Source organism: Peromyscus eremicus, chromosome X (genome assembly GCF_949786415.1).
Source record: "Peromyscus eremicus chromosome X, PerEre_H2_v1, whole genome shotgun sequence".
NCBI classification, from domain to species: Eukaryota; Metazoa; Chordata; class Mammalia; order Rodentia; family Cricetidae; genus Peromyscus; species Peromyscus eremicus.
Genome location: NC_081439.1, coordinates 23,250,906 through 23,277,608, shown reverse-complemented (window position 1 = coordinate 23,277,608; position 26,703 = coordinate 23,250,906). Strand labels below are relative to the sequence as shown.

At 42.8% G+C, this 26,703-nt stretch overlaps 2 protein-coding genes across 4 annotated transcripts in view; both read right to left on the bottom strand.

Moving 5' to 3' along the window:
* On the bottom strand, positions 1-9,024 carry Tceanc (transcription elongation factor A N-terminal and central domain containing). Of its 2 annotated transcripts, XM_059250195.1 has the most exons (5): positions 8,762-9,024; positions 7,496-7,593; positions 7,049-7,086; positions 5,389-5,490; positions 1-3,426 (listed from the first exon to the last, which is right to left on the bottom strand). In XM_059250195.1, exon 5 carries the CDS (start codon positions 3,416-3,418, stop codon positions 2,339-2,341), a length of 1,080 nt encoding a protein of 359 aa, XP_059106178.1. In that variant the 5' UTR covers positions 3,419-3,426; positions 5,389-5,490; positions 7,049-7,086; positions 7,496-7,593; positions 8,762-9,024; the 3' UTR covers positions 1-2,338. The 2 variants fall into 2 exon arrangements, with proteins under 2 accessions (XP_059106178.1, XP_059106179.1); XM_059250196.1 differs by having other exon boundaries at positions 7,496-9,024.
* A 14,518-nt stretch (positions 9,025-23,542) lies between these two features.
* Egfl6 (EGF like domain multiple 6) overlaps positions 23,543-26,703 on the bottom strand; it is a 66,980-nt gene continuing 63,819 nt past the window's right edge. Inside the window, exons 11-12 of one of the 2 annotated variants that reach the window (XM_059250715.1) lie at positions 26,015-26,280; positions 23,543-24,290 (exon numbers count right to left, since the gene is read on the bottom strand). In XM_059250715.1, the coding sequence (XP_059106698.1) occupies positions 24,180-24,290; positions 26,015-26,280 (377 nt within the window). In that variant the 3' untranslated portion in view covers positions 23,543-24,179. The remainder of the gene's footprint in view (positions 24,291-26,014; positions 26,281-26,703) is intronic. The other variant, XM_059250714.1, reaches the window with a different exon arrangement.

Below are 26,703 nucleotides of genomic sequence, written 5' to 3'. Positions count from 1 at the left end.
TTTTTCCATTTTGAGTGCTTTTATTTTTGGTAAATGTACGTTACAAAATGTCAATACAAATACTCATACACAGATACATAGAAAACCCCAATACCAACACCGACTTAAACAAATTAAACATGTTTTTCATGTGCTGTGTGTACTGTCATACAACCACCATCTAGGTTTTAAGATCATTCCAAATCACATGAAACCACACTTTGTGAAACTTTTGAGTTTTTGATGACTTTGTAAATTTCTGTTTAAAGGACTAACACATTGCATTATGCCCTGGAATGCAAAATGGAGAAAATACAACAAAATGTAATTCAGATTTGACAGCCTCAAGTTGGTTTCTTTAAAACATATGAAACAGAAGTGTATGTTAGTTTTATGCACCCGGTGGGGAACTGTCATGAGGAGGTAAAATATACAGAAAAAGCCTATAGATTCCATTGAAGGAATACTGGGGATTTAAGGAACAATAACTGATGAAAACATGTGAGTTTACATGGAACTAAGAAATAAACTCTTTAATATGATAAAAATCAATGAATGGTAGCTTATACCCCGAACCACAGCACTCCAGAGATTGAGTTTAGCCAGTGTGAGTTCAAGCCCAGCTTGGGCTACATAGTGGAGACAGTCTTATAAAAACAGAAAACTACTCACATGGCTCTGTCAAACAACAAAAGAAAAAAATGTGTCTCTAAACACCTACTAAACTGTAAAAGGAGTACATATCCAAGCTTCTGTGTGGATCATGCATAAAATTGTTTTATATGTTAAAAAACCAAAACCCCAAATAACAAATATTCTATCATTTTAAAGGAAAAAAAATAGTCATAATCACATAAAATTATGCATACAAATCAGTAAACACTGTTTGCAAAGGCCTTAGAGAAGTGACTTCCTCTTCAGTTAATAGGTAAATAAATGTTGATAAATTCAAAGGCTGAGGGAGTGAACCTCCTCTGACAACTAGCACCATTTTCATATGAACAGGATTTTTAATACACATGCATTTGAAGACATGGAAGATCCCTAACAATAAGAAACTATGTATCATAAAGACTTTATGAAGAGCTCACACAAAGGAAAAAATGCATAGCTTTTTTAACTGACAAAGCAAGCTCTAAGCCAAATTCTAACTTACAGTGCAACTTTTCATAGGCTAAGACAGACTTGTAAAAATAAGAAAATTAAAGACAAAAGGATACAACTCTAGTCATGTAAACTTAGAGGCTCCAAACGGTATTTGCTTAGCACCCATTTCCAGAGGTACACTTTTTGTAAAGTCAGTATTAAGACGTTCTCAGACTTTGCATCTTTTTGTTTTGGCATTGTTTCTCTACATAATCCCGGCTAGCTTCAACCATGGGATTCTGCCTCAGTATCTCCAATGCTAGGATTACAGGCTTGAACCACCACAATGCTCTTTTAATATATATATACATTTGAGACAGGGACTTTACAATCTAAACTGTCCCTGAACTCACATAAATCCTGCTTCATCCTCCCTAGCATTTGGATTACAGGCATGTGCCATCACACTTGCTTCAGAAGGAAGCTGGAAAATATGGGATCAGTGTGAGGCAGATTACCTATAGTTATATAACCTGGTTAAGCCACTGAAGCTCTGTGGGCCTCTTTCCTCATATGTAAAGTCTCCAGAATAACATTCATTTCTTCTGAACTATAGAAAGGCTCAAATGAGAGACTCAACTCTAACTGCAACTTAAAGTAAACTGAGAAATGACCAGAAGCAATGTTGATGCCTTGGTCCCATGCCATAGGTTCAGGCTTGGCTCTCGGTACCAGTATACTTCAATGCTCACCAGAAAACTCTAATGTATAATTACTCTGGAGAACCCCAGGCCTGCAGCTATATCAGTGCTTCTCAAAGTATCCCAGAAGATGACCTGGAGATTCTGCCAAGATGCAGATAAGGACTCAAGGAGTATCGGGCTAGAGAATCTGCCTCTCTAACATGCTTTCAGGCTGTGTGGAGCTACAGTGCCATTCCGATTAAAGTACTAAATGGCCACAAAGTACAACGTGACAGTCTTCTACTCTTCCCAAACAACTTTTAGCAATTGTGGCTTGTCCTTTGGCAAACAACTCTCTTTCTTTATTCCCAGTACTGTAGTAATAACAGTATACCAAGCCAGGCATTACGGTAGTGTACACCTGTAATCCCAGAACTCAGGAGACCGAGGCCAGCTTTGGCTACATAGTGAGATCTTTCACAAACCAAAATCACAAAGACAAAAATAACAGTAAGATTCTGTAAAAAATGAGTACAAAAGGGCTATGTTATACATATAAAACATATGCCCCTGAAGGGATTATTTACAAATTACAAGCACACCCAGTTGCTATGGTACCACTGCTCCCCACATTCATTACAAATGACATAGGTCATTTGTTCATCTGGGTTTGAATTCTGCACCCAACTTGGAAGGAAAAGTGTTCCTCTGGCAATTACAGTGACCTTGCAGTTGTATTTCTCACAGCGCTTGCACTTTATTTTATTTGTCTGTGTACCATCAACTGTGTCGGGAAGGTGATGTTCCTGAATACTGGATTCTGTGTAAGAAGCTCTCAACTGCTTCAGCTCCTCATTTGCCATGTCCAGGACAGTCATTTCAGCAAATTCTCTTGCAGACATGGTTCCAGAGAGGAGGTTTTGTTGTAAATGAGAATTCCTGGGGTTGCTCAAATTGGCAACTTTGCTTCGAATACAAGTTTTATACTTTTTGATGTTGCTTGAATGAAGAGTAAAAATGTGCTCTTCAATTTCTCTTGCCAAGTTCTGCCACAAATCAGTTTTTGTGTAATCTGTGGAAGAACTAGCTAATGCTGTGTAAAGAAGCTCTACACCTTTAGATCTAACAGGCACTAGGGGATCTTGTAACACACTTGAGCTCTCGCTAGTAGATTCAGAATCATCACCCCTCAAATATTCTTCACTAATTTCCATTTGAGTGGTGCTACTTTCAGACCCAATTGCTGCAGCAGGCTTTTCAGCATCTTGGGATGCCATCTTAGAGAGAGAACTGCAGAGACCTGACATCTCATCATGACTAGAACCTAATGCCTCATCCTGGCTCACATCCTGAGAAACTGCTGCACTTTCCTCTTTATTAACATCAGAATGGAGTGATTTGAGGCTTTCCTTTGTTTTAAAGGATGTACTCTTATAGAAAGCTCTCCACTTGGCTAGCAGACACTTGGCCTTCTTTTTCAAAGTCACCGAGGGGCAGTTTTTGAGGACTCTGTATACAGCTCTGACTACATCTGTCTCCTGGAGATGCTCCTTAGACACATAAATCATTTCTAGCTCAGTAAGCTGTTTGCTAATATCCTCAAAATACCTTTTAGACACCAGCTGCTCAATCAGGGAAGCCCTGGCAATGATCTGTTTTTTGTCAGACATCTTCACAGCTGTAAAGAAAAAAAAAGATGGTTCAAGGTTCAATCTTTTTAAGCTTGCCTTTACTAGTTGCAGCTCCTGAAGCATGAACTAGCACTTCTGCCAGTTTTCCATGTGTTGTTTTCTGAAGGAGTAATGTGATATAAATGGGTGTGGCAGATTAGATAATACAGGAATTCGAACTACTCAACTTTCAAGACCTTTATTCTTATTAGCTGAAGGAAAAAAATGGCTCTGCAAAGTTTCAGCAGAACATTCAAAGACTTGCTAGAATATCAGCTATAACTTTTCCGCCTCCAACTGTACAAATCAGTATCTTTCTAGATTAAGATTATTCAGGAACCTAGCACGGTGGTGTATGTTTACAATCCCAGCACTTGGGGATGGAGACAAAAAGAACTCGAGTTTTAATGCAATCTTTAGATACATAGAAAATTTGAGGCTAGCTTGGAATGCATGAGACCCTGTCTCAAAAAAAAAAAATTAGTTCATATTGGATGGAATTTGGTGATTGTGTTGGGAATGAAATCATGCTCATGTAAGCATCCATAAGATAATGCTAAGCAAATATTGGGCTATTTTCTCCTTATATTCAGTTATGAGATTGAGATACTTAATGCCTTTATAATCTTTATAGTGATACTTTTCTGAATATAAAAAAGGAAACAAAAGTGGGGATACTACTGTCTGAACCAATATAAAGAAACAGATAGTACAGGTTGGGAAGCAGGTCTAGTGAACACTGAAAGTCAACAGGATACAACGTGCTGACACTTGAGCTGTTGGGAAAACAGGGTCACATCCAGATGACCCACTTATTCTTTATTTAGAAATACTTTTAGATTTACAGAAAAGTTGTGAAAATTAAGAATACCACTATTTCCTTTATGCAAATTCATATGCCATATAAATGTATTTTAAAATTCCCCTATTTTAGGATCTTTTTTTTTCAAGTTTGAAGAAAATTCTTTTCTTTTTTTGTAATTTTATATGTATAGGTATTTTGCTTGCCTGCATGTATGTCTGTGCACAACATACATGCCTGGTGCCTGTGGAGGCCAGAAGAAAGTATCAGATCCTCCTGGACTGGAGTTACAGATGGTTTTCCTTGCAGAGTTTGGCTTCATTAATTCTTATGCATGTGTTTTCTTCTGCTTAAAGTCCTTCAGACATTCCCTTCTACTCACAGGATGGAGTCTAGGCTCTGTCCATGTGATGAATAACACCTCACCCTGGCCCTCTGCCTTCACTACTCTCAACCACAGACAGGCACGGCCCAGCCGTGTCTTTGCTTCAGCAGCTCCCTAAACCTAGCCTCATGCTATCACCACAGATGCTTCTTATCCCTGACCATGAATTAGAATCATGCAAGGAAATCAAACAAAAACTAAAGCAAACAATGCCAGGGCCTCAGCCCAGATGGAATGAACGGGAGTCTCTGAGGGTAGGACTTGGGCATTTGTTCAGTTCTCCAGGCAATTCTGATTTAAACTACACAAAGGGACTGACCCCTCCACCCCACCCCACCAATAGGTTGCCAAGAGTTCCAAAGAGAGCTGCAGTCCTGCTCCTGGACTGAATACACAGAACCTCTCTAACTTCAGACTTTGTTAGGTTAAGTCCTATTACATAAGAAACTATTAAATACACTGCTGTGTACAATTCAGATTAGAACCTTTTGTGATTATAATGTGGTGTAGTAAATGTTGTGATGTATACAGTTCCTAATATTCTCGAATACTATCTCAACAGTGGGAGGCAATGAACATTTACTGAGCAAGTCTATGGTGCTATTCATGTTCAGGTTACCTCAATTTGCACAATAAGCCTGGGATGTGAATTTCATTAACAACTGAGAAAATCTGTGAAAAACATCAAATAATTGCAGTGTTTTCATGTTTACCATATTTAAAAACATTTTTGTCTACATTTCCCACAAAGGACTAATACCTCTTTTGTTCCCTTGAACATACCTGGCAAACAAGTGACCAAGTGTTCAGAATGCTTTCTCTCCTTTCAGAGTGTGAGCTTCACTTCTTGTCACTGTACGGCAACTTGCTTGTTGTATCTCAGTCCTGGAAGACAAAGTCTACCTCAATTCTTGTTTTTTTTTTTTTAAAAAAAATCATTCAAAAATCATCATAAAACTAGAAAGAGGACAATGAGAAGAGGGCGGGGGAAGAGAGGGTAGTAGAATACGTGTGACATTATTTGGGGTAAGGAAGGGAATCTGTCAGAGGGGGAAGGGAATATGGAGAGGGCAGTGGGTGAGGGAAAGAAAGAAATCAGAATAAAATATAATGACTTCTACAAATAAAAATGCCATAACAAGGGCTGGAGAGATGGCTCAGAGGTTAAGAGCACTGACTGCTCTTCCAGAGGTCCTGAATTCAATTCCCAGCAACCACATGGTGGTTCACAACCATCCGTAATGAGATCTGGTGCCCTCTTCTGGCCTGCAGGAATACATGCAGGCAGAACACTGTATACATAATAAATAAATAAATCTTTTTAAAAAATGCCACAACAAAACCTAATATTCTGAGCTGGGTGGTGGTGGTACATGCTTTTAATCCCAGAACTCAGGAGGCAGAGGCAGGCAGATCTCTGTGAGTTCGAGGCCAGCATGGTCTACAGGGTGAGTTTCAGGACAGCCAAGGCTACACAGGAAACCCTATCTCGAAAAACCAAATCAAACCAAACAAAACCAAACAAACAAAAAAAATTCCCCCCCTCAAAAAACTCCAAAACCAAACACCAAATAAAACAAAACAAAACAAACAACAACAAATATCCAACCATTCTGTATGCTAACAAAAATTTTAAACATCCTACATCAAAAAAAAAAAAAATCCCATGGTATCCACTGTGGGCTCATCAGGTAGGTGTGAACAGTCTTTTGGATATTACTGCTCAAGAAAATATAGTTCCTAGAAGTGAGGGGGTATTAACAAGTTGGCTAAGTTTACTGATCATCCTATGGCTCTACTTCCTCATCTTCAATATCGAGTGACTCTGCCACCTTGGATTAGTGTTCAAATTAAATGAGATGTTTCTCTTGTTGTTTTTTTTTCTCCCTGAGACAGGGTTTCTCTGTGTAGCAGCTCTGACTGTCCTGGAGCTAGCTCTGTAGACCAGGCTGGCCTTGAACTCAGAGATCCACCTGTCTCTGCCTCCCAAGTGCTGGGATTAAAGGCATGGGCTACCACTGCCTGGCTTAAATGAGATAATTTTAATGAAGTGCTTAGTCTTTATAAAGTGACTGACAATTATGTGAATATACAATAGAAGGTTTAAAGAAATTAGCCAGGGGCTAGCAAGATGGCACAGTGGGTAAAAGTTCTTACCACTAAGCCTAACCATGTGAGTTCAATCCCTAGAACATAACAGAGGAAGAGAACTGACAAGTTGTCCTCTGACTTCTACATGGACAACATGGCACATGTGCATTCACGCACAATAAATAAATGTAATTTTAAAATAAATAAATAATTTATGCCAGGTATTCTGGCACACATATAGTCCCAGCACTCAGGAGGCTAAGACAGGAGGGTTGTCAATTCTAGATGGCTTGAGTTTATAGTGAAACTTTTTCTTAAAAAGCATTTTCAAAAGATTTAATATCTACCATACCGGGTGTCGTTCCAGGACAGGAGGTCAGCAAATATTTTCTGTAAAAGGACAGATAGGAAATACTTTAGACTTCTGGTACAGGACTTTTCAACTCTGTTACTTTGGTAGAAGGAACAACAGACAACAAATACTGAATGGGGCTGGAACAATGGCTAAGCAGTTGAGTATGTACTGCTCTTGCAGAGGACCCAAGTTCAGTTTCCAGCACCTACAATGGGTGGCTCACAACTGCCTGTAATCCAGCTTTGGGAAGATCTGATGCCTCTGGCCTCCAATGGCACTGGCACTCAGGTGCACATGCCCAGGCACCCACATACAATAAAACATAATCAAACATGCAGGCTGGGACTGGGGAGACAGCTCAGCTGGTAAACTGCTTGCTGTGCAATGAGGACCTGGGTCTGGATCCTCAGCATCCACATAAAAAGCCAGGCTTATGGTACACACCTGTAATTCCGGCAATGGAAGGGAGACAGGTGAACCTTTGGAGTTCACTGGCCAGGCAGTCTAGCTGAACTGGTGAGTTTCAGGTTCAGTGGCAGACCCTGTCTCAAAAACAAAATGGGGACAGTAATTGAGAAAGATATCTAAGTTGTCCTCTGGTTTCCAGGCATGCATGGTTGAAGGGGGGGGCGGTGGTGCTGAAGATGAAGCTCAGTTTGCACAGTGCTAACTTAGCGCAGAGGGGCCTGAGTTTGCCCTCCCCCCAGCACTGTACAAAGCTGGTGAAGGCCAGTAAGGGCTACAAGAGACCCTATTTCAAAGCAGAAAATGGGCAGTCTGTATTTGGCCACAGGATATTGTTAACGCCTTTCGTAGAGCAATGCTGTCCCACATAAAGATTTCAAGCCACAAAAATAATTTTTTAAAATGTGTAATAGTCATGTTAAAAACTGGCGGGATTAATTATAATTTTACTTGGCCCAGTATATCTAAAATATTTTTTCTTTTAGAGAAATGTGGTGCTGGGGATCAAACCCAAGGTCTTGTGAATACTAAAATATGTGCTCTACCACTGAGCTACATCCAAGCCACACCCCAATACTGTCCTTTCAAAATCTGATATAAACGGGTATTTTAATTTGTGTTATTTCTCAAGTATCTGTTGTGCTTTACATTTATAACACTTTCCAATTCAGATCAGACACATTTCTTGGCAGTTGTAATTCAGTCCTAGAACATATGCTGATATAATGCTTATACATTTTTACTGTTGACACATGAGTATGGATATGTGTACACACATATGTATATGTAATTGCGTGGACATATAAAAGCTTTTATAGTATGAGTAGGTACTACAATGTGATGCCTAAATGCACTCAGACGCTTGGAAATATGAAATTATTATGGGAAGGGCGTACACATATCTGTACTAAAATAGCCTAAACGCGAAGAAAAACGACAGGAATGTTCATGGTGGAAATTTCCAGAAGCTCAGGGAACAAACCAGCAGTAACCCATACGTTTAAATCTCTCAACAGCGAAGGGGAGAATCGAACCTTCTAGCACTAGGTTATACCCAACTACCTAACAGTCGAGCTTCACAGGAAAACCCGCCCAGAGAGATTCCGGTGGGTGGGGTTGAATACTAAACAAAGCCTGAAGAAATCCATCCCCGTGGTGCGGCCCTGAGGCCTACAGACGCGCAATGGCGGCACGCCGTTCGGCCCGCCCAAGGGACCTCAGCTAAAGGGGAGGAGGGAATTCAACCTTAGAGCCGCCCAGGCACAGGGCGCGCCGGAGCGCCTCTGCGAGCGGGGATGGGCTTCCGCTGGAAACTGGAGTTAGCCCTTCAGCGGGGGCGAGCTAACGGAAATGGCGGAAGGCCGCTCTCCAAGAAGCGCGGTCACCGCCCTAACGTCCTCAGCGGGGCCAGAAGCGCAGGCGCCGTCCTAAGGTCTTCAGCGTCGCCGGAAGCGCAGGCACCGCCCTAGTGTCCTCACGCCGCCGGAAGCGCAGGCACCGCCCTAGTGTCCTCACGCCGCCGGAAGCACAGGCTCCGCCCTAGCTCCTTGCGCGCGCGCGGGGGGGGGGAACTTCCGGTTCTCAGGGCCGGATGACGTAACCTCCACCAGTCCTAAACATTCCGGCGAGAGCACGCCGGCATGAGGCCTGACGCAGCGGGGCCCGGGAAATAGCGCCTGCGCAGAGCGATCCGAAGGGGTGGGGGCGGTCTCCTAGGGAGAAGCTGAGCCACCAAGTGAAACTAACGTGGCTGCGGTTTTTCAGTGGCAAAGTTTGTTGGCGTGCCTTCCGACTTACTCTTTATTCTGTCAAAACAGTAAAACAGACGAACAAAGCAAAAACAGGCGGGCCGTGGTGATGGACACCGGTAGGCAAGTGCTAAAGAATAAAGAACGGGACAGGAGGATCCCGAGTTCGAAGCCAGCCTGGTTCAAACCTTTTTAAAAGGCCGGACACGATACTCGCCTCCCTAAATAAATAAAAATAAAACTTCCACCAGAACAACAAAATAAAGTATAAATGGCTGAAGGTGGTGGCCTGTAATAATGTTTTTTTTAAACCATCAATATAAAATAAAAATGGCTGAACGCAGTGGCCTTTAATCCAAGCACTCCAGAGGCAGAAATAGAATCTCCACACGTTCAGGACCAGCCAGGGCTACATATATAAGACCCTATCTCTAAATAAATAAAAGGCAACAAAAAGACAAGGCATAATTACTGACATAGTTAACAGTTATTAGTTCAACAAGCATTGCTCTGTAGCATGCACCAGATAAATGAATGAAAATAGTAAACATTCATTAATTAGTCATGATCAACGTGAATTCACCTGTGCATATTGTTTGCCTTCAAGGATTCATTAAAACCAGTGGTGGGCTGGGTGGTGGTGGTACAGAGGCAGGCAGATCTCTGAGTTCGAGGCCAGCCTGACTTGCAGAGTGAGTTCTAGGACAGCAAGGACTATACAGAGAAACCCTGTTTGAAAAACCAAAACCAAACCAAACCAAACAAAACATCAGTGGTGACTGAACTAGAGAATGTGGCAGTCTCCTTTGTCAACCTCCAGTTCCAAAAATAATTTGGGGGAAAGATTTAAGGAAGCAAACTCTTCCAATTCTGTGCACTGGATACAATCAGAAAGCAGGGTGGTTCTGTGATGAATGTAATAGATTTTACCTCAGTAGAGAGAGGACAAGGGACTCACGCTGATCAGGAAGGATAGGGGATGCCTGATTATTTTTATGGTTTGGACTACATTAATATCAGGGCATGATCACAAAGGAATCTTGGTTTTGGTTTGGTTTGGTTTAATACAGAATCTCACTCTGTAGTCTAGGCTGGCCTAGAACTCAATATGCAGCCTGGGCTGTCCTCAAACTCAGGATCCTCCTCTTGCTCTCCAAGTGCTGAGACTATGGGGGTATATCACTATGCCCAGTCTAGGAGTCTTGTTTTTTGCTATGGTCCAGCACTCTCAGAAAATAGCCCCATTTGATGTTGAAGTTCTCTGAAATTATGTATGGCCCACAAAACATCAAGGTCTTGACTGTTGTTTTGACACATCTGGAAAAGAGAACTTCAATTGAAGAACTGTCAGATTGGCCTGTGGACCCACGTGGGGGGCATTTTCTTGATTTCTAATTGATGTAGGAGGGCTCAGCCCATTGTGGGAAGGTAGTATTATCCTTGGACCTGGGCTGTATGTGAACAGTAGCTGAGGTGTCCCTGGGGGCAAACCAGTAAGTAGCATTTCCCCACAGTTTCTGCTTCCAGTTCCTGCCCTGACTTCCTTCAGCCATGGACTGTAACCTGTAATATGAAATAATCCTTTCCGCTCCAAGTTGCATTTGGCCACTGAAAGGAAAAGTATCAGTGTGTGGATCAGGATCCCCAGGAGTTCTCAGCACAAAGAAGATATATTTGCCCCGGAGGGACAGAGGGCAGGGATAAGGGACAAAGACAAGAGATAAGGATGAGCGAGAAGGGGAAGGGAACAAGGGAAAGAGGGCAGGGCTGTTTGTCCTGGAGGACAAAGGACTGCCTCTGGATAGAGAGGAGACATGGCAGTTTATAAAGATAAAGGGGGAACCCCCACCCCCACCCTCATGTTAGGATGAGATGTTTAATTTTAATTGGGCGTGGTAGTTAGGTGAGCCAAAGGGGGCTTTTGATTGCTGGACTTTAATACTTAGATAGCTGGACCCTGGTGGTCAACCTCAGGAGGAGGTAGTAGTTGAATAAGGGAATAGACCTTGGAGGCCAGCTTTAGGAATGTAATCAAGTGGTTTTTAGCAAGGCAGCAGAATCGGGGAGAAGGGCAAGGCTTGCCAGAGCCATGCTCAACACGCTCAAGCTGGCCAGAGTCCCTTCAGGCATTGTTCATGACAGCAGCAGAAAGCAAACCAGGATGGGACCCAATAGGAGTTTTGCCGAAGGGCTGACAGTATGGGGTTGTAGGCAGAGGTGGTTAGTGCAGAATGAGGGACTGGAGCCAATGCTGAGGGTGATTGGATATCGAGGGTGATTGGATATCGAGGGTGAGCAGCTGTGGGTCAATTCAAGTAGCAGGACTCTGCTAAAGCTGACTTACGAAGAAGTGCACGCAGAAGGCCTAGGAGAAGTTTTAGGAGCCTGACTTGAGATTGGCTTACAAAGAATCTTTGTCACTCTTTTGCTTGTTAAAAAAAGAATAATTTGCTAGGCAGTGGTGGCGCACGCCTTTAATCCCAGCACTCAGGAGGCAGAGCCAGGTGGATCTCTGTGAGATCGAGGCCAGCCTGCTCTACAGAGCGAGATCCAGGACAGAGAAACCCTGTCTCAAAAAACAAAAAAACAAAAAAAGAAAAAAAAAAGGAAAAAAAGAATAATTTTGGATATCTTAATTTTAGTAGAATTTATTTTATTTGAGCAAAGACTTATTCATGAATTAGGCAGTGCCCAGAACTGGACAAAAAATAAATACAGCGCATTCTCGGGGCAATATGGATAGCATGGAAAGGAATCACAAATGTGTAGAAATGGGTTGGCTGGATGCCGCTCCAAATGGGACTTCGTGTACATTGTCCGTTCACTTGGAACACTGTGATTGGCTGAGGCTTGGCTATTATACTTGCCAGTTACTCTTGCAGTTTCTTTACATAGTGGAGTAGGCTGCAGTTCTTTGTGCAGGAACTCAAAGGCCAGTGACAGCCTCAAGGCTGTAGCCTCCTATTTAGTTTAAAAGGCCTTAACTGCATTTTTCTTCTTTCCCATTGTTACTTTTTGCTTCATTTTCTGAGTACTCTGGCCCACATTTGGAAACATACAAGTAAAAATAAGCAGCACTTAGCTCGGTGGAAAGTGCTCCCTTACGGTGTACAAGGCCTTGAGTTCAATCAGAACCACTGGGAGCTCGGGGCATAAATGAAGGGTTCTGCAACACCATTGCCCTTACGAGGTAACCCAGAAGAATACATACTTCCTTTGTGATGGGATTTGTAGTGCTCAATTCTTGAAATCGCTATTTTTTGGAACAATTCTACCATGAAGTTGGAGAGATGGCTCAGTGGTTAAGAGCACTTGCTGCTCTTGCCGAGGGTTTGGGCTTGACTCTCAGTACTCATGTGGTGGCTCACACAATGGTGTGATGCTCCACTTCTAGGGGATTGATGTCCCCTTCTAGCCTCTGTTGTCACCAGGCACACACATGGTGCACATACACACATACATACATACATGCATGCAGGCAAAACACTCATATACACACAATAAATAAGCAAAAATCTATAAAAGCAAATAATTGTACTGGAATGAAGGTGCTGCTGAGCTCTAGAGTGGTTGTGCTAGCATGTCAGAGGCCCTAAGTTCAATCCCCAGTGGAGCATTACAACCCCAAACCAAACAGTTCTACCAAAACTATTAAAAACTTCCCTGAAGAGTTAATCTAAAAATTAAAAGTTATTTCAAAAATTGCTGGTGGAGCCTTCAGGGACATTATAACCAGCTTCTTATGGCCCTGCTGTACTGAGGAGGAAAAAAGACATTACTCAAAATTGTGAAAAAAAAAAGAGCCAGATATAACCCAGACTCTCCTCTGGTGTGAAGGAAAGCAAACCCCCAAACTAAAACACAATACATCACCTAGGCTGCAGGCTATAATTGCCATATAGACCTGCCATGCCACTACGATGGCCACCTTTGGCTATTTATGTTTAGATAAAACCTAAAAGTCAATTCCTCAGTTACGCTGCCTCAGTGCCAAGTTCTCAGCCACTGTGGTTAATGGGTACTGTGTTACATGGCACAAGTAGACAATGGGTCCATTACTGCAGAACATTCTGTTGAACAGTCTTGGCTCAGCTCATCTGGAATGACTCTATAACAGAGCCTGGGAATAAACAAAAAGAAAGCTGCTGAGGAGTTCATTGTTTGGGGCAATTTTAAGTAGACTGTCAATCAAAGTACTCAGTTCTTTGATCCATAGGTTTGGGTCTTCGGCATTTGTGTTTGTTTGTTTGTGAGACATGGTTTCTCTGTGTAGCCCTGACTGTCCTAGAACTTGCTCTGTAGACCAGGCTGGCCTCGAACTCGTAGAGCTCTACCTACCTCTGCCTCCGGAGTGCTGGGATTAAAGGCATGGGGTGGGTCTTTGGGTTTTTATTTGAAGGTTTATTTATTTTTAATTTTATGTGTATCAGTGTTTTGCCTGATTGTGTATCTGCATATCACCTGAGTACCTGGTGCTCACAGAGGGCATCAACTAGATCCCCTGAACTGGAGTTACAGATGGCTGGGAATTGAACCTGGGTCCTCTGCAAGAGCAGCAAATGCTCTTAAGCAGTGAGCCATCTCTCCAGCCCTGGGTCTTTGTTTTAAGAATCATCTTTCAGCTGTTTCGATACTCTGAGATTCTCTTGGATGAATTTCATTTCGTGCAGTGGAAACTCCTTTTCAGTTCTAGTTATGAGTGGCAACATTGATTTCCTGAGCTCTCATAGACAGCCCCTTCCTGTAAATTCCCAAGGAACAGAGGCAAAATCCTTCCTAGGGCCCCTCCAGAGGTTAGTGTTACACATTGCTCAGGGAAAGGCTGCAGATGTTGTCCATGGAATGAAGTCAGAGCAACTGCGTCTTTTGGGGGTTCTAAGGTGCTGACTGACATTCATTTCCTGATTAAACACCAGGACCAGACTTTGAGCTTAGCTGGGAATGTTCGTAAAGGTCAGAGACCATAACAGATGGGATTTTTTTTTTTAAGAGCTGTTCCCTTCAAATCTCAAGAGTTAAAAAATGGCAGGAAACATTATAAAAAGGCAAAGAGAGTAGAAACACAAACTCCGTGGTTAACTTCTGCAACAGATACCTCAGATATACACAGGTCAAAGGACACAGAAGCAGTGACTATTCTAGGAAAAGTTACTTTCTGCACAGATCAGACAGTGGCTGGCTGGTGGGCCAGGCACTGATTAAAGGCAGAGGCAGGCAGATCTGTGAGTTTGAGGACAACCTGGTCTACAGAGTGAGTTCGAGGACAGCCAGGGCTGCACAGAGAAACTATGTCTCAAAAAACGAAACAAAACAAAAAAGGCGAAAAGTCTTTAACCTATGCTACACACACACACACACACACACACACACACACACACACACACACACACACGGCGGTAGTGGTGGCAGTAGTAAAGGTGCTTGCCACCAAGCCTGACAACCTAAGTGTGATCCCTGGAACTCACATGGTAGAAAGAAAGAACTGACTCTTACAAGTTGTCCTCTGATCTCCACATACACATACCATGGCATGTGACCCCCCCCACAATAATAAATTAATGTGATTTTTAAACTTATATATATATATATCACATATTTTTTAATGTAGCCAGAAATCTAGACTAGGCTGGCCTCGAACTCACAAAGATCCACATGCCTCTGCCTCCTGAGTGCTGGGATTAAAGGCATTCACCACTGTTGCGGGGCTAAGACTTTTCACTTTTAAGAACTGTGTTAAGTGCTTACTTCATTGTTGAGAGCCCTTTATTTTGGAGACAAGGTCTCACTCTGTAACCCAGGCTGGCCTTGGGCTCACAGTGATTCTTGTCTCAAGCTCCTGAGTGCTGTGGTTTTAGGCATGCACCAGCAGTCTTAGTTTGAGATAGCCCTTTACCTTCAGTTATCTTAGAGTTGCGATCTCAGTTTTCTTTCGTTGAGAAATAAACACAGTAAAGTGGCTACATCTGAAAGTTGTATCTTGGTAAACTTACATCTTCTGAGTGAAGAAGATTTGCTCTCAGGTGCTTCCTGTTTGCCCCTCCCACCACCACCACAGGGCGAGCGCTATCTGACCACCATCTCCACAGATGACTTTTATCTTTCTCCAGCTTGTCAAAAGCAGGCTTACTGGGCTGGGAAGGTGAGTGGGTAAAGTACTTCTTGTACAAGTGTGAAGATCTTACTTCCGGTCCTCAGCACCTATGTAAAGGCTAGGCATAGTGCTAGACATCTGTAACCTCGATGCTGGAGGCAGGGCCTTGCTAAGTCTGTGAGCTCCTGGTTTAGTGAGAGACTCTGTCTCCAAAAGGAGGATGGGAGGGCTGGACAGATAGCGCAGTGATGAAGAGCACTTGTTCTCCCATATTCAGTTCCCAGCACCCACATGGTAGTTCACAGCTGTCTCCACTCCAGTTACAGGGAGTCTGACTCATTTTTCTGACCTCCTCTCTCTCTCTCTCTCTCTCTCTCTCTCTCTCTCTCTCTCTCTCTCTCTCTCTCTCTCTCTCTCCCCCCCCCTCCCTCCCTCCCTCCCTCTCTCTCCCTCTCTCTCTCCCTCTCTCTCTCCCTCTCTCTCTCCCTCTCTCCCCCTCTCCCCCTCTCCCCCTCTCCCCCTCTCCCCCTCTCCCCCTCCCTCTCTCCCTCTCTCCCTCTCTCCCCTCTCTCTCTCTCTCTCTCTCTCTCTCTCTCTCTCTCTCTCTCTCTCTCTCACACACACACACACACACACACACACATACACACCCCACAGATTCATAGTGCTAGTTTATATAAATTTGGCTCACTCAATTTTATGCCTATGGAATTTGCCTCTGTGGTAGCTTTTCATTCTGTGTGATATTGGCTTATATACAGCTAATATAATGTATGCATTTTGATGTTGGTGGTCATTTGAGTTGATTTTGTTTTTGTTTTGTTTTTGAGGCAGGGTCTCTCTACATAGTCCTGGCTGTCCTAGCACTCACTATACAGCACCGGCTGGCCTTGAACTCACAGAGATCCATCCACCTCTGCCTCCCAAGTGCTGGGATTAAAGGCATGGGACACCACTCCTGGCCTTGTTTTTGGTTTTGGACACTCATGAAATAAGCTGTGGTGGACATGTTCATCCACATCTTTTGGTGGACGTATGCCCTGCTCTTGAGTATACCCAGGAGTGGAATTGTTGGGAAGTAGGGTAGGCATTTATTTTAGTTAACAGTGCCAAATATTTTTCCAAAGTGATTGTTGCAATTGACACTCCCATCAGCAAGATGTGGGAGTTCTCATAGCTTTATATCCTCACCAAAATTTAGGTTATCAATTCTTTTGATTTTAGAGATTTCTAGGATGATCTATTTAGGCAAGTGATCCTCAGCCACACCTGGTGTGATTTCCATGAGAAATGACCCCTGTAGGCTTTTCTATTTCAGTACTTGGTCCCCAGTTGGTGGATGCTGTTTGGGAAGGTTGGAACTTTCAGAATGTGAGCCTTGCTAGAGGAAGTGTGTCACTGGGGAAGGGTTTGGAGAGCTTATAGACTCATTCTACTTCCGGTTGGCACTCTCTGCTTCCCATGTGTGCTTTAGATGTGACCTCTCTGCTTGCTGTCCCTGGTGCCATGCCTTCTATGTCACTAGGGGCATCTACCCTTCTGCAGTCAGAAGCCCAAACAAAGCTTCCATAAGATGATTTTGGTCATGGTAGTTGATTACAGCAACAGAAAAGTAACTGGTAAATGTTTAGAGCTCCCAGAGGTCAGGGTGAACCTCAAGCCAATGAAATTAGAATCTTTTGGGTCAGAGCCTAGTCATTACTATATTTTAATACTTCTTGGGTGTCCTAGTGGACATTCAAGATTGAATACCACTACCTTCATTTGTTGTGATACTCTCCTTAACTTCACCCCAAAGTCTTTCAAGAACCACTGATGTGGGGGCCTAGAGCTCAATAGTTAAGAGTACTTGCTGCTCTTGCAGAGGACCTGGATTTATATCCCAGCACTTACATGGTAGCTTGCAACCATCCTTAACTCAAGTTCCAGAGGCTCTGACACTGTGGGCCCCAGGTATGTGCATGGCATGCATATATACAAGCAGGCAAAACACTCAGACATAACGTTTAAAAAGAAAACCACTGATGTCAAACATTAAGAGCCGAAACCAAATGCATAGACCCCTTAGAACACAGAACACGGTGCACATTCTTCTGTAAACAGTCTGTTTCTTGATACTGAAGTAAGATAAACCTAGAGATCCCCAAAGGCTCATTCCCCCATCAATCCCCTTTGGGATTGCATCAGGAAGCCGGTTTAACAGGCCTGAGTTGGCTCCAGGAAATAATTCACTAAAAGCACCCTTGGTGTGTCACCTCCCCTACTTGACCTCTGGAGGCTCTTCTACTCCAGAAGACCTTTTCCCAGCTTGACTTCTACAAATACACACATGCAAAGTAGAACAGAGAGGTAGATGGGAGATGTCCTGAGCTGGGGAAAGTGAGATGACTCTGGCAAAGCTGGATCCCAGCATGCTGCTCTATGGGCTAATGGTGAAGGATTAGAAATTAGGGGTGTGTTGCTGCTTCCCTGACTGTAAGTTTCCTAACAAACTTGACCTAAGCTGCCATGGTGTTAGGGTTATGTGTGGCTTTCACATTATATCACAGGACAATTTACAGTGAGAAACCCAGAAGGGAGCTATCCAGGAAGAGGACAGAGCCAAGTTCAAGCCTAGGTAACATAGTGAGACCCTATGCCAAATTTTTAAAAAGGTTAAAAGAGGAATATATATATATATATATATATATATATATATATATATATATATATATATATATAATTCGGTGGCATGCATGAGACCCTAACCAATCCCCAGTCAATCACAAAATTTAATACATAAATAAGAGAAAAAAGACATAGTTTTAGTTTTAGAATGTCCAGCCTTGGGCTGGAGAGATGGCTCAGTGTGTAAAGGCGCTTGCTGCCAAGTCCGGCAATCTGAGTTTGATCCCTGGAGCTGACATAAAGGTAGAGGGAGAGAACCTGCTCCACAAAGTTGTTCTCTGACCTCCACACAGTTGCCATGTTTGTTGTGAAATGAGTCAATTATTTGGGCTCGTATATTGCCTGGGATGGATAAGCCCTCAAGTCCAGCTTTTACATGATGGGATCTATGTCGTGGACTTTGATGGGATAGGCCCAGCTTTAAGTTTACCAAGTAAATGGCAAGTCAGGGTACCTGTTTACCTAGATAAACAGCTCCCTGACCTCAGCCCCCTTTCCGACTTTTCTTTTTTTGAAATAGGATCTTATGTAACCCAGGCTGGCCTTGAACTTCATATGTAGCCAAGGGTGGCCTGGAATTTTTTTTTTAAACCTTCTTCCTCTATCTCCTGAGTGCTGGAATTACAGATGTGTACCACCACTCCACACATACACACTAATACAAGTACATTTTAAAAGCATTTCTAATCTTATCTAACATTAGTACTTAAATCACTCATTTTGTTTAAAGAGCTGACCTTCCCTCTGCCTTCATTTTCACCCAGGCCGTCCCCTCTTTCTCTTTCGTTCTCTTCAGGATCAGTGTATGTGCTTGAATGGATGTGCCGCCCCACAAAGATAGCTAGCTGTGTCTACTTTCTAACCCCGCAATCCATTCATGTGACCTTCTTTGGGAAAATGGCCTTAGACTTAAGCTACCATAGATTGATGGCAACTGAATAAGCAAAGGGATGACGAAGGATCCATAGGTCTGGCTTCAATCACAATCAAAAGATGAAAATTCAAGAGCACATTTTTAAAAAAGATTTTGTTGCTAGACATATTCAAAGCCCCCGAAATTGTCCAGAACATAAATCAAAATTCCATTTCATCAGAAAGATGAAGGAAAAGGTACAAGAAGAAAAGAGACAATGGGAACACTATTTCACTTAAATACCTTCTCTTGTCGGTCACTGTCCCGTTGGCTTAGAAATCCGAGCTGAGGCCCCGCATCTGGGATTTGATTCAGTCAGTGTGGCTGGCTTCCAGGACTCCAGACGGCAGTGGGCGGCCAGAGATCCTGATCCCAGACGGACGTGTGCTCTGCTTCACAAAATGGCTCAGTTCACTTTGGTCCTTGGGTTCTCCTTTTATAGGGAGGTTGTTTTGTAACAGTTCATTCAAACAGCAGAGTCATGAGTGTTGACCCCACAGGGCATGGGCCTGTGCTTTCTTATCTGTTTCCCTATCTTCCTTTTTTTTTTTAAGCCTTGGAGCTTCATGGGACTTTCTCCCAGACTGATAAGTATATGTTTCACCCACAGCCCTCTCTGCATGCCTGGAGCCAGGCAGTCCCTTCATCAGAAAGCAACATTATAAACACTGGCTGGGTTCTCAGCAGTCTTTTGTGGAGACACATTTGGCCAGAAATGTACTGTTCAGATTTGTGGTGTATGAGAGAGAAGCACTTCTCCCCTCACCCTCACTTCCCCCCACAGTAAACTAATGTATAGTAACTGCACTGTTTGGCTTCTGTGATAGTATTTATGGTAGTCGCTTTTCTTTTGAAAGTGGACTCAAAGGCCATCTGGTTTCTGGTTACTGAAAAGAATGGACGGCGTCATCTCCTTTGTTTTGAGGCAATCCCTTAGCCTGATATTGTGGCTGGAATGGATAAGCTCTCAATTCCAGCTTCTGCATGATGGGATCTAGGTGGTGGACTTTGATGGGACAGAGCTAGTTTGTTCACTTTGTAAATGGCTAATCAGGTGCTTGTTTACCCTAGACAGGGGTAGCTCCCTGACTTCAGCCCCTTCTGTGACTTTTTTTTTCCTTTTTGAAACAGGATCTCATATAGCCCAGGCTGGCCTTGAACTCCATATATAGCCAAGAATAACCTTGAATTTTTTATTCTCTTTTTTTCTACCACCCAAGTGCTGTGATTACAGGCATGCACCGCCATGTCCAGTTGATTTGGTACACAGATTTGAACAAAGAGCTTCTTGCATGCTAGGTAAGGAGTCTGTGACTGAGCGCCAGCCATCCCCATCCCCTTTTGAGGATTTTGACTTTTGAGCAGAGTACTGTGGAAGCTACATTTCTGTGAGGCAAAGATGCCATCATTAGCAGGTCATTCCTACAATGGCTCCTTGTCCTGCTTCTTGCACTACAACTCGCTGCCAGGGCTCCTGTCGATCCACACACTACTGTCCTTGCTGTAAGTTCCTTGGGGTCTGATTCTGCTGCTTGCTACCAGCCCACACTGACACGGCCTTTTTGGTGTGGCTCTGGGATCCCAGGACAGGAAGATATTGACATTACCACAGTGCTGAAATTTCCCTTTGGATGAAGGCGTTGGCTGCTACTTGTATAAAATATTACTCAAGAAAGTTACACTTGAAGCGCCGTGTGTTCCCTGTGCTTGTGCCGTAAGAATCCTCTCCCTTCACTTGTCAGAGACCAGTCAAATGAGACACAGAACAAGTAAGCGTTAGTAAGGGTAAATTGAGAGAGAATGAGAGGTCTGTAAGACTGGGTGCTTTAAGGTCTCAAGCATGACTGGGTTAGAAGGGTTTTGGTACCCAGAGAGAAGCAAAGGTTCACAAACGGCCAGGGAAGAGGAGGCATGTGGAGAGATAAAGCAGCAGATGCCTGTCTGATGCTATCTGCCTGGTGGTAGTCAGGCACTAAGACAGAGGCTGCCACAAGGGGGTGCGGCGGGATTTCTGAGAGATTTCAAACATTGCAGGATGCAAAGTGTCTTGTGCTCAGCGGGAGAGCTGTGTCACTATAACTGAGACTCATCTTCGGAGAGAAAAGACTCTTCTTTCTTTTCCCTCTTCCTCCTCCCCCTCCTCTTCCTCCTTTTCCTTATATGATGCTCCCACATTGGCTAAAGGTATACACATGAGAGCGTTTTTTTCTTTGATTTTTCACTTGTAACTTTGCTATCTTAAGCCAGCTTCAGGGCAATCCTTCTTCATTCTAGGCCACATTCTCATCACCATACTATACTCTGTCCCCCATGACAAAAGTTGTAAAGGCTAGAATTTTATGAAACCTCATTATGATGTTGAGAACGTAATTCCAAAATGGTTGTAAACAGCCACTCCAATGTATGACTCTCAGCTTCCACTGCAAAGGGATAGCTTATTTATAAATCTGCAAAAACAAATCGGCCAGGGTCTGAAAAAGGCCAAAGTCCATGATAACATACTAGTCCATGACCAGATAGAATACAGCTGCATCTACACAGCACAGGATATTTTGGATGGAGAGAGAGCACAGCTTTTTGGAATTTGTGATCATGGTCTGTCTGAATGAAAGAGAAATGTGGTTGAATACACTCTTATGTTGGCACTTTTTATTTGTTCTTTTTTTTTTTTTAAAGATTTATTTATTACGTATACAGTGTTCTGCCTGCATCCCAGAAGAGGGCACCAGATCTTATTACAGGTGGTTGTGAGCCATCATGTGGTTGCTGGGAATTGAACTCAGGACCTCTGGATGAGCAGCCAGTGCTCTTAACCTCTGAGCCATCTCTCCAGCCCTTATTTGTTCTTTTTTGAGACAAGGTTTCTCCGTGTAACAGCCATAGCTGTCCTGGAACTTGCTTTGTAGACCAGGCTGTCCTTAAATTCACAGAGATCTGCCTGCCTCTGCCTCCCTTGTGCTGGTATTAAAGGCATGTGCCACCATGGCTGGCTTTATTTGTATTTTTTAAAAAAAGGTTTCATGTAGCCCAGGCTGGCTTCAAACATGCTGTGTAGCCAAGGATGACCTTCAACTTCTGATTTTCCTGTTTCTACTTCTCCTGTATGGGATTACAGGTGTGTGCCACCATGCCTGATTTTATACACTGCTGAAGATTGAACCCAGGACTTTATATATGCTAAGCAGAACTCTACCAGTTGAGCCATATCTCAAGTGTCTGCTGGCACTTTTTAGATATTATACAGTCTAAGCATGAGAGAGCCCCAGATTTGTGAAAGGACTTAATCTCACGTGAAACCTTTATACTGGGGCTTGGGAGGTAGCTCAGTGGTAGAGCGCTTGCCCAGCAGATGCAAGGCCCTAGGTACAATCCCTAGAATGGAAAGAAACAAATAAGCACTATTCCCCAATCTAAAACCAATGAATTGAGAGAAACTTATGAATGTTTAATAAAAGTCAGGTTTTAAAACAGAAACATATCTTGCCATTCACCATCTTTGCTCCTATTCTGTTTTGGGGCAGAATTATCGGCGTCAGTCTGAAAGCATTTATACAAAATGATGCTAAGTAGTCATTATTCAATTCAGCCTGTAAATTTTCCTCAATCTCTTTAAGTATTCTAAAATGCAAGACCATTTGACACACACAAAAAAACCCTTTGAAGCAGAGGAACAAATTATAACATGTTCCCGAATTGACAGTTCTCCCGAAAACTGTGAAATGCCTTCACTCCATGTGTGTTTATTTTGAAGAAGTTAAATCACCTAAATGCTATCTTCCAGTCTGACTAGGACAGAATTTAAACAACAGTCCTGGAAAGAGTGAGTTCCAGGAAGGACTACTCGTCTTCCCTCAGAGAAAGAGAGCCGTGTATCAGGGGTGAAAGCATTGTTTGCAGTGCTGTGGACTGGTAAGGAGCTAGTGTTCCTATCCGGCCTTCCTAGCTGTAATATTCATCTGCTAGATTGCAGAGAGCTATGAATCTGATGGTAGGTGGTGCATCTGTATGGGTGTTTACTGTTCTTTGCACAGAAGCATTGCAATGTTCTTTTTATGCCTGTACTGTCTTTTCAGGGATATGTATAGAGTGAACAGCTTTCCTGGAAGACAGATTTCTCTCTCTCTCTCTCTCTCTCTCTCTCTCTCTCTCTCTCTCTCTCTCTCTCTCTCTCTCCTCTTCTCTTTTGGACAAGGTCTCATGCAGTAGCCCACGTTTGTAAAAACATACTGTATACCCAAGGATGATCTTAAACTTCTGGTCTGCTGGGATTACAAGCAGGCACCACCACTCCCAATTTATGAGGTGCTGAGGATTTGACCCAGGATTTTGTGCATGCCAGGCAAGCATTCCACCAAGTCACCCAACCCTTTTTAGCCAGTTTTTATGAATACAAAGTATTTCAACAGGGAAAAGAATAAAAATTATGTTTTCCAAAATCATACACATAAGTAAACATAGAATCACTAACATATCCTTTTATCTTACTATGACTTAAAGTGGTTAACTGAATATGATTATAAAAAGTTTAAATATGCAAATTTGACTATGAAAGAGCAGGCTGAGCCACTTAGGCAAAAAAAAAAATATATGTTTAATGTTACTGTTTCCAAGAAGTACCTTAAAAGTTAAACAATGAAACATTTTTAAAGAAATGATTTACTTTATTATTTTATGTATATGTGTATGGGCCAGAGTGTATGCATGTGTACCACCACATGCAGGTGTTCATGGAGGCCAGAAGAGGTCACTGGAATCTCTGGAACTGGAGTTGCAGATGGTTGTGAGCTGCCATGTGGGTACTGGGAATAGATCCTGGATCCTCTGTAAGAACAGCCCGTGTTCTTAACCACTAGGTCATCTGTCCAGCCTCAACAGCTAACCATTTATCTGTACTAGTTTTTCCTGTTGCTGGTATTCTAGAAATGTTATTTAGAAGAGTCCATCAGCTCACATAGAAAGAACAGATATACAAGGTAGGGGGAGATGAGTTGGCATGTCTACATTTTGTGACGTAATGTGGAAAACTCAGAAATAAGTGAGAAGGCACAGTGGTGCTACATATTAAAGCAAGTCTTCGTACATTTGATACAAGAAAGGAATCTTACGATAATATTTCTGTTGGAACATTACACAGTTTCAGCTTGTATTTATAAATGGAAGAGTCCTATGATATGATAGAAAAAGAAACCCCAGAGACATGACATAAAAGGCCACAAATGAAGCTATGAAGGAGGCCAGTGACACTCAGCCCTCTACAGACAGAAAGCCTTCAGGACACAAGCCTGACACCAGTAAGACACCATCCACTGCAATTTCTCCAGTTTTGCCTTTGCCACGTTCTGCTTCAAAAATGACCTAATAATGGAGAGAGAATAGAAGGTTACTTCAAAACAATGATGTCATCAGACTATTGAACAGCTGTTAGCAAGGACTAAACTTGTGTCTCTACTGTATAGAAATTGCTTTTCATATTGACTACATAGCATTGTCTTGACTATCTAGCAATACGTTCCCCACATGCCAGCTGCTCACAGTGAGGGTTCTGTCTAGAAAAGACAGGGTCACAGCAAACACTGGAGGATTCTGAAAAGTCCTGTGCCCAGTGGTAGTGGCATCCACCTTTAATCCCAGCACTCAGGAGGCAGAGGCAGGCAGATCTCCATGAGTTTGAGGCCATCTTGGTCTACAGAGAGAGTTCTAGGACATCCAGGGCTGTTACACAGAGAAGTTCTGTCTCGAACCCCACCCCCCCAACACACACACACACACACACACACACACACACACACACACACACAGACACACACACAGAAACAGTCCTGTCCTGTAACTGAGCAGGGAACTATATATATCTTTGCTTACTTTTAAGTGTGTGTGTGTGTGTGTGTGTGTGTGTGTGTGTGCACGCATGTGAGAATGGGTGTTCATTAAGTAGCCAAGGATGACCTTGAACTGCTGCTCCTCCTGTGTCCGTCTCTGAGTACTGGAATTACTGGCATGGCCCACCAGGCCTGGTTTGTACAGTGCTGGGGACTGAACAGAGGGTTTTGCACATGCTAGGCACTCACTCTACCAACTGTACACTCTACTCTACCAACTGTACTCACTCTACGCCCCAGGCCCCTCTTTGTTCTTCTATTGTGTGATTTTTGACCTTTCGCTCTCAAGAAAACAGCTCTTGTCAAGGTCCTCCAAACTCAGTAAGCTCTTGATCATTTTTATCCTATTTGTTCTTTATCAAATTCATTAACCAGCTTCCTCTTAGAGCGGTTTCCTTTCCCTTTATTAAACCTACTTCTACAGTAAAAGATTAACTCAGCAGCTCTGAGTTGTCCAAAACCTGAACATTTGAAAGACAATTTTGTCCTTGACTGCTTCCTGAGAGTCAGCCTCTAAGGACTTGAAACTACTTGGTTATTTGTTTACCTGTAACCTTTAGCCAAGCCAGATGGTTTATGCTCAGAATGTGATCTATGTTGGGGGCCTTGGGTTATCTGACATCAGTGTAGCCTCTGGAAATGCCGGAGAGTAGATGACTAAGGTCAGACATGCTGACAATCATATGGGCCGACTGATGCCTATTGAGAGCTCGGAGAGAGCTCAGTAAGAAAGTGCTTGCTTTGTAAGCATATGGACCTGAGTTCAGTCTCCAGAACTGTAAATATAACAGTTTTTATCAGTTCTATGAGACCTTCTAAAAGATCACCTCTCCCCTGAGAGTGGGAATTCTCCCAACAGCCACCCCTTCAGTTCAGTTAAAATAACCTTTAAATAATCATACTCTGGCTACCACTTATTGAGCTAAGTTCCATAGAATGAACAAGAAACTTTTTTCCTGCTTGTTTATTTGTTTTTAACATATTAAAGAATGTATAGACAAGTTTGCATGGAACTTAGTAAGAGGGGGCCAGACACACCAATAGGTCATTTCTAAAGAATTGGATGAGTACCCTCATTAGTCATGCTGACTAGGCAACTCTTGCCTATCTTTGTACTCCTGACACCTATGGACACCAGTAAACAGTTTGTTAAATCATGGAAAAAGAAAAATGGAAATATGGAATTCCTTTCCCACTTACACTTTTGGTAGTATCGATCCCTTGGTACAGCTGGATTTTCCCCGTCTTCCATCTCTCATCCTCATTTTTAGTCTCTTCCCATGCCAGGGCATTGTTGCTATTTTTCACGAACACTCGAAGTTTTCCTACTTTGTCTCCAGCCAGTCGGTAATCAAAGAGCAAACAGAAGTTGCTTTGGGGTGTCAAGTTGGGGAGGAGAAGTTTCAATCGGCCAATATCCTTCTTGTGCCCTGCCAGTGCTGGGACTGCCATATAATAACCAACAGCTTTAAGAGAACAAAAGGCTGTGAGGAAGGGTCTGGCTATGATGCATAAATGAGCTAGAAAAGTGAACAACAGTCTCCTGTAGGAAATGCTGAAGACCTTTACATTAGAATAGAATAGTTCTGCAAAACTGAGACTCTGGATTGGAGAGTTGAAATCTTTCCTATACAGAGAAGAGCTCTAAGAGTCAGAAAGCCAAGGAATTTTCCACATTCATAAGCAAATAAGAATATAATGGAATGGTCACTTAGCATTGAAGGTAATTTGCAGCTAATGAATTCCAGAACATTTCCACCTTGATTATTTCAATCTTAAAATACATTTTCCACTGAATCGAGGATAGGTATTGTATTAGTGACCTGTGTTGTTGCTGATACAAAATACTCTACTAAAGCAACTTAAGGAAGGATTTATTTTGGCCCACG

What these genes read in the sequence shown, in the direction of transcription:
- Tceanc (XM_059250196.1), bottom strand. Translation starts at nt 3,418, where the DNA reads ATGTCTGACAAAAAACAGATCATTGCCAGGGCTTCCCTGATTGAGCAG.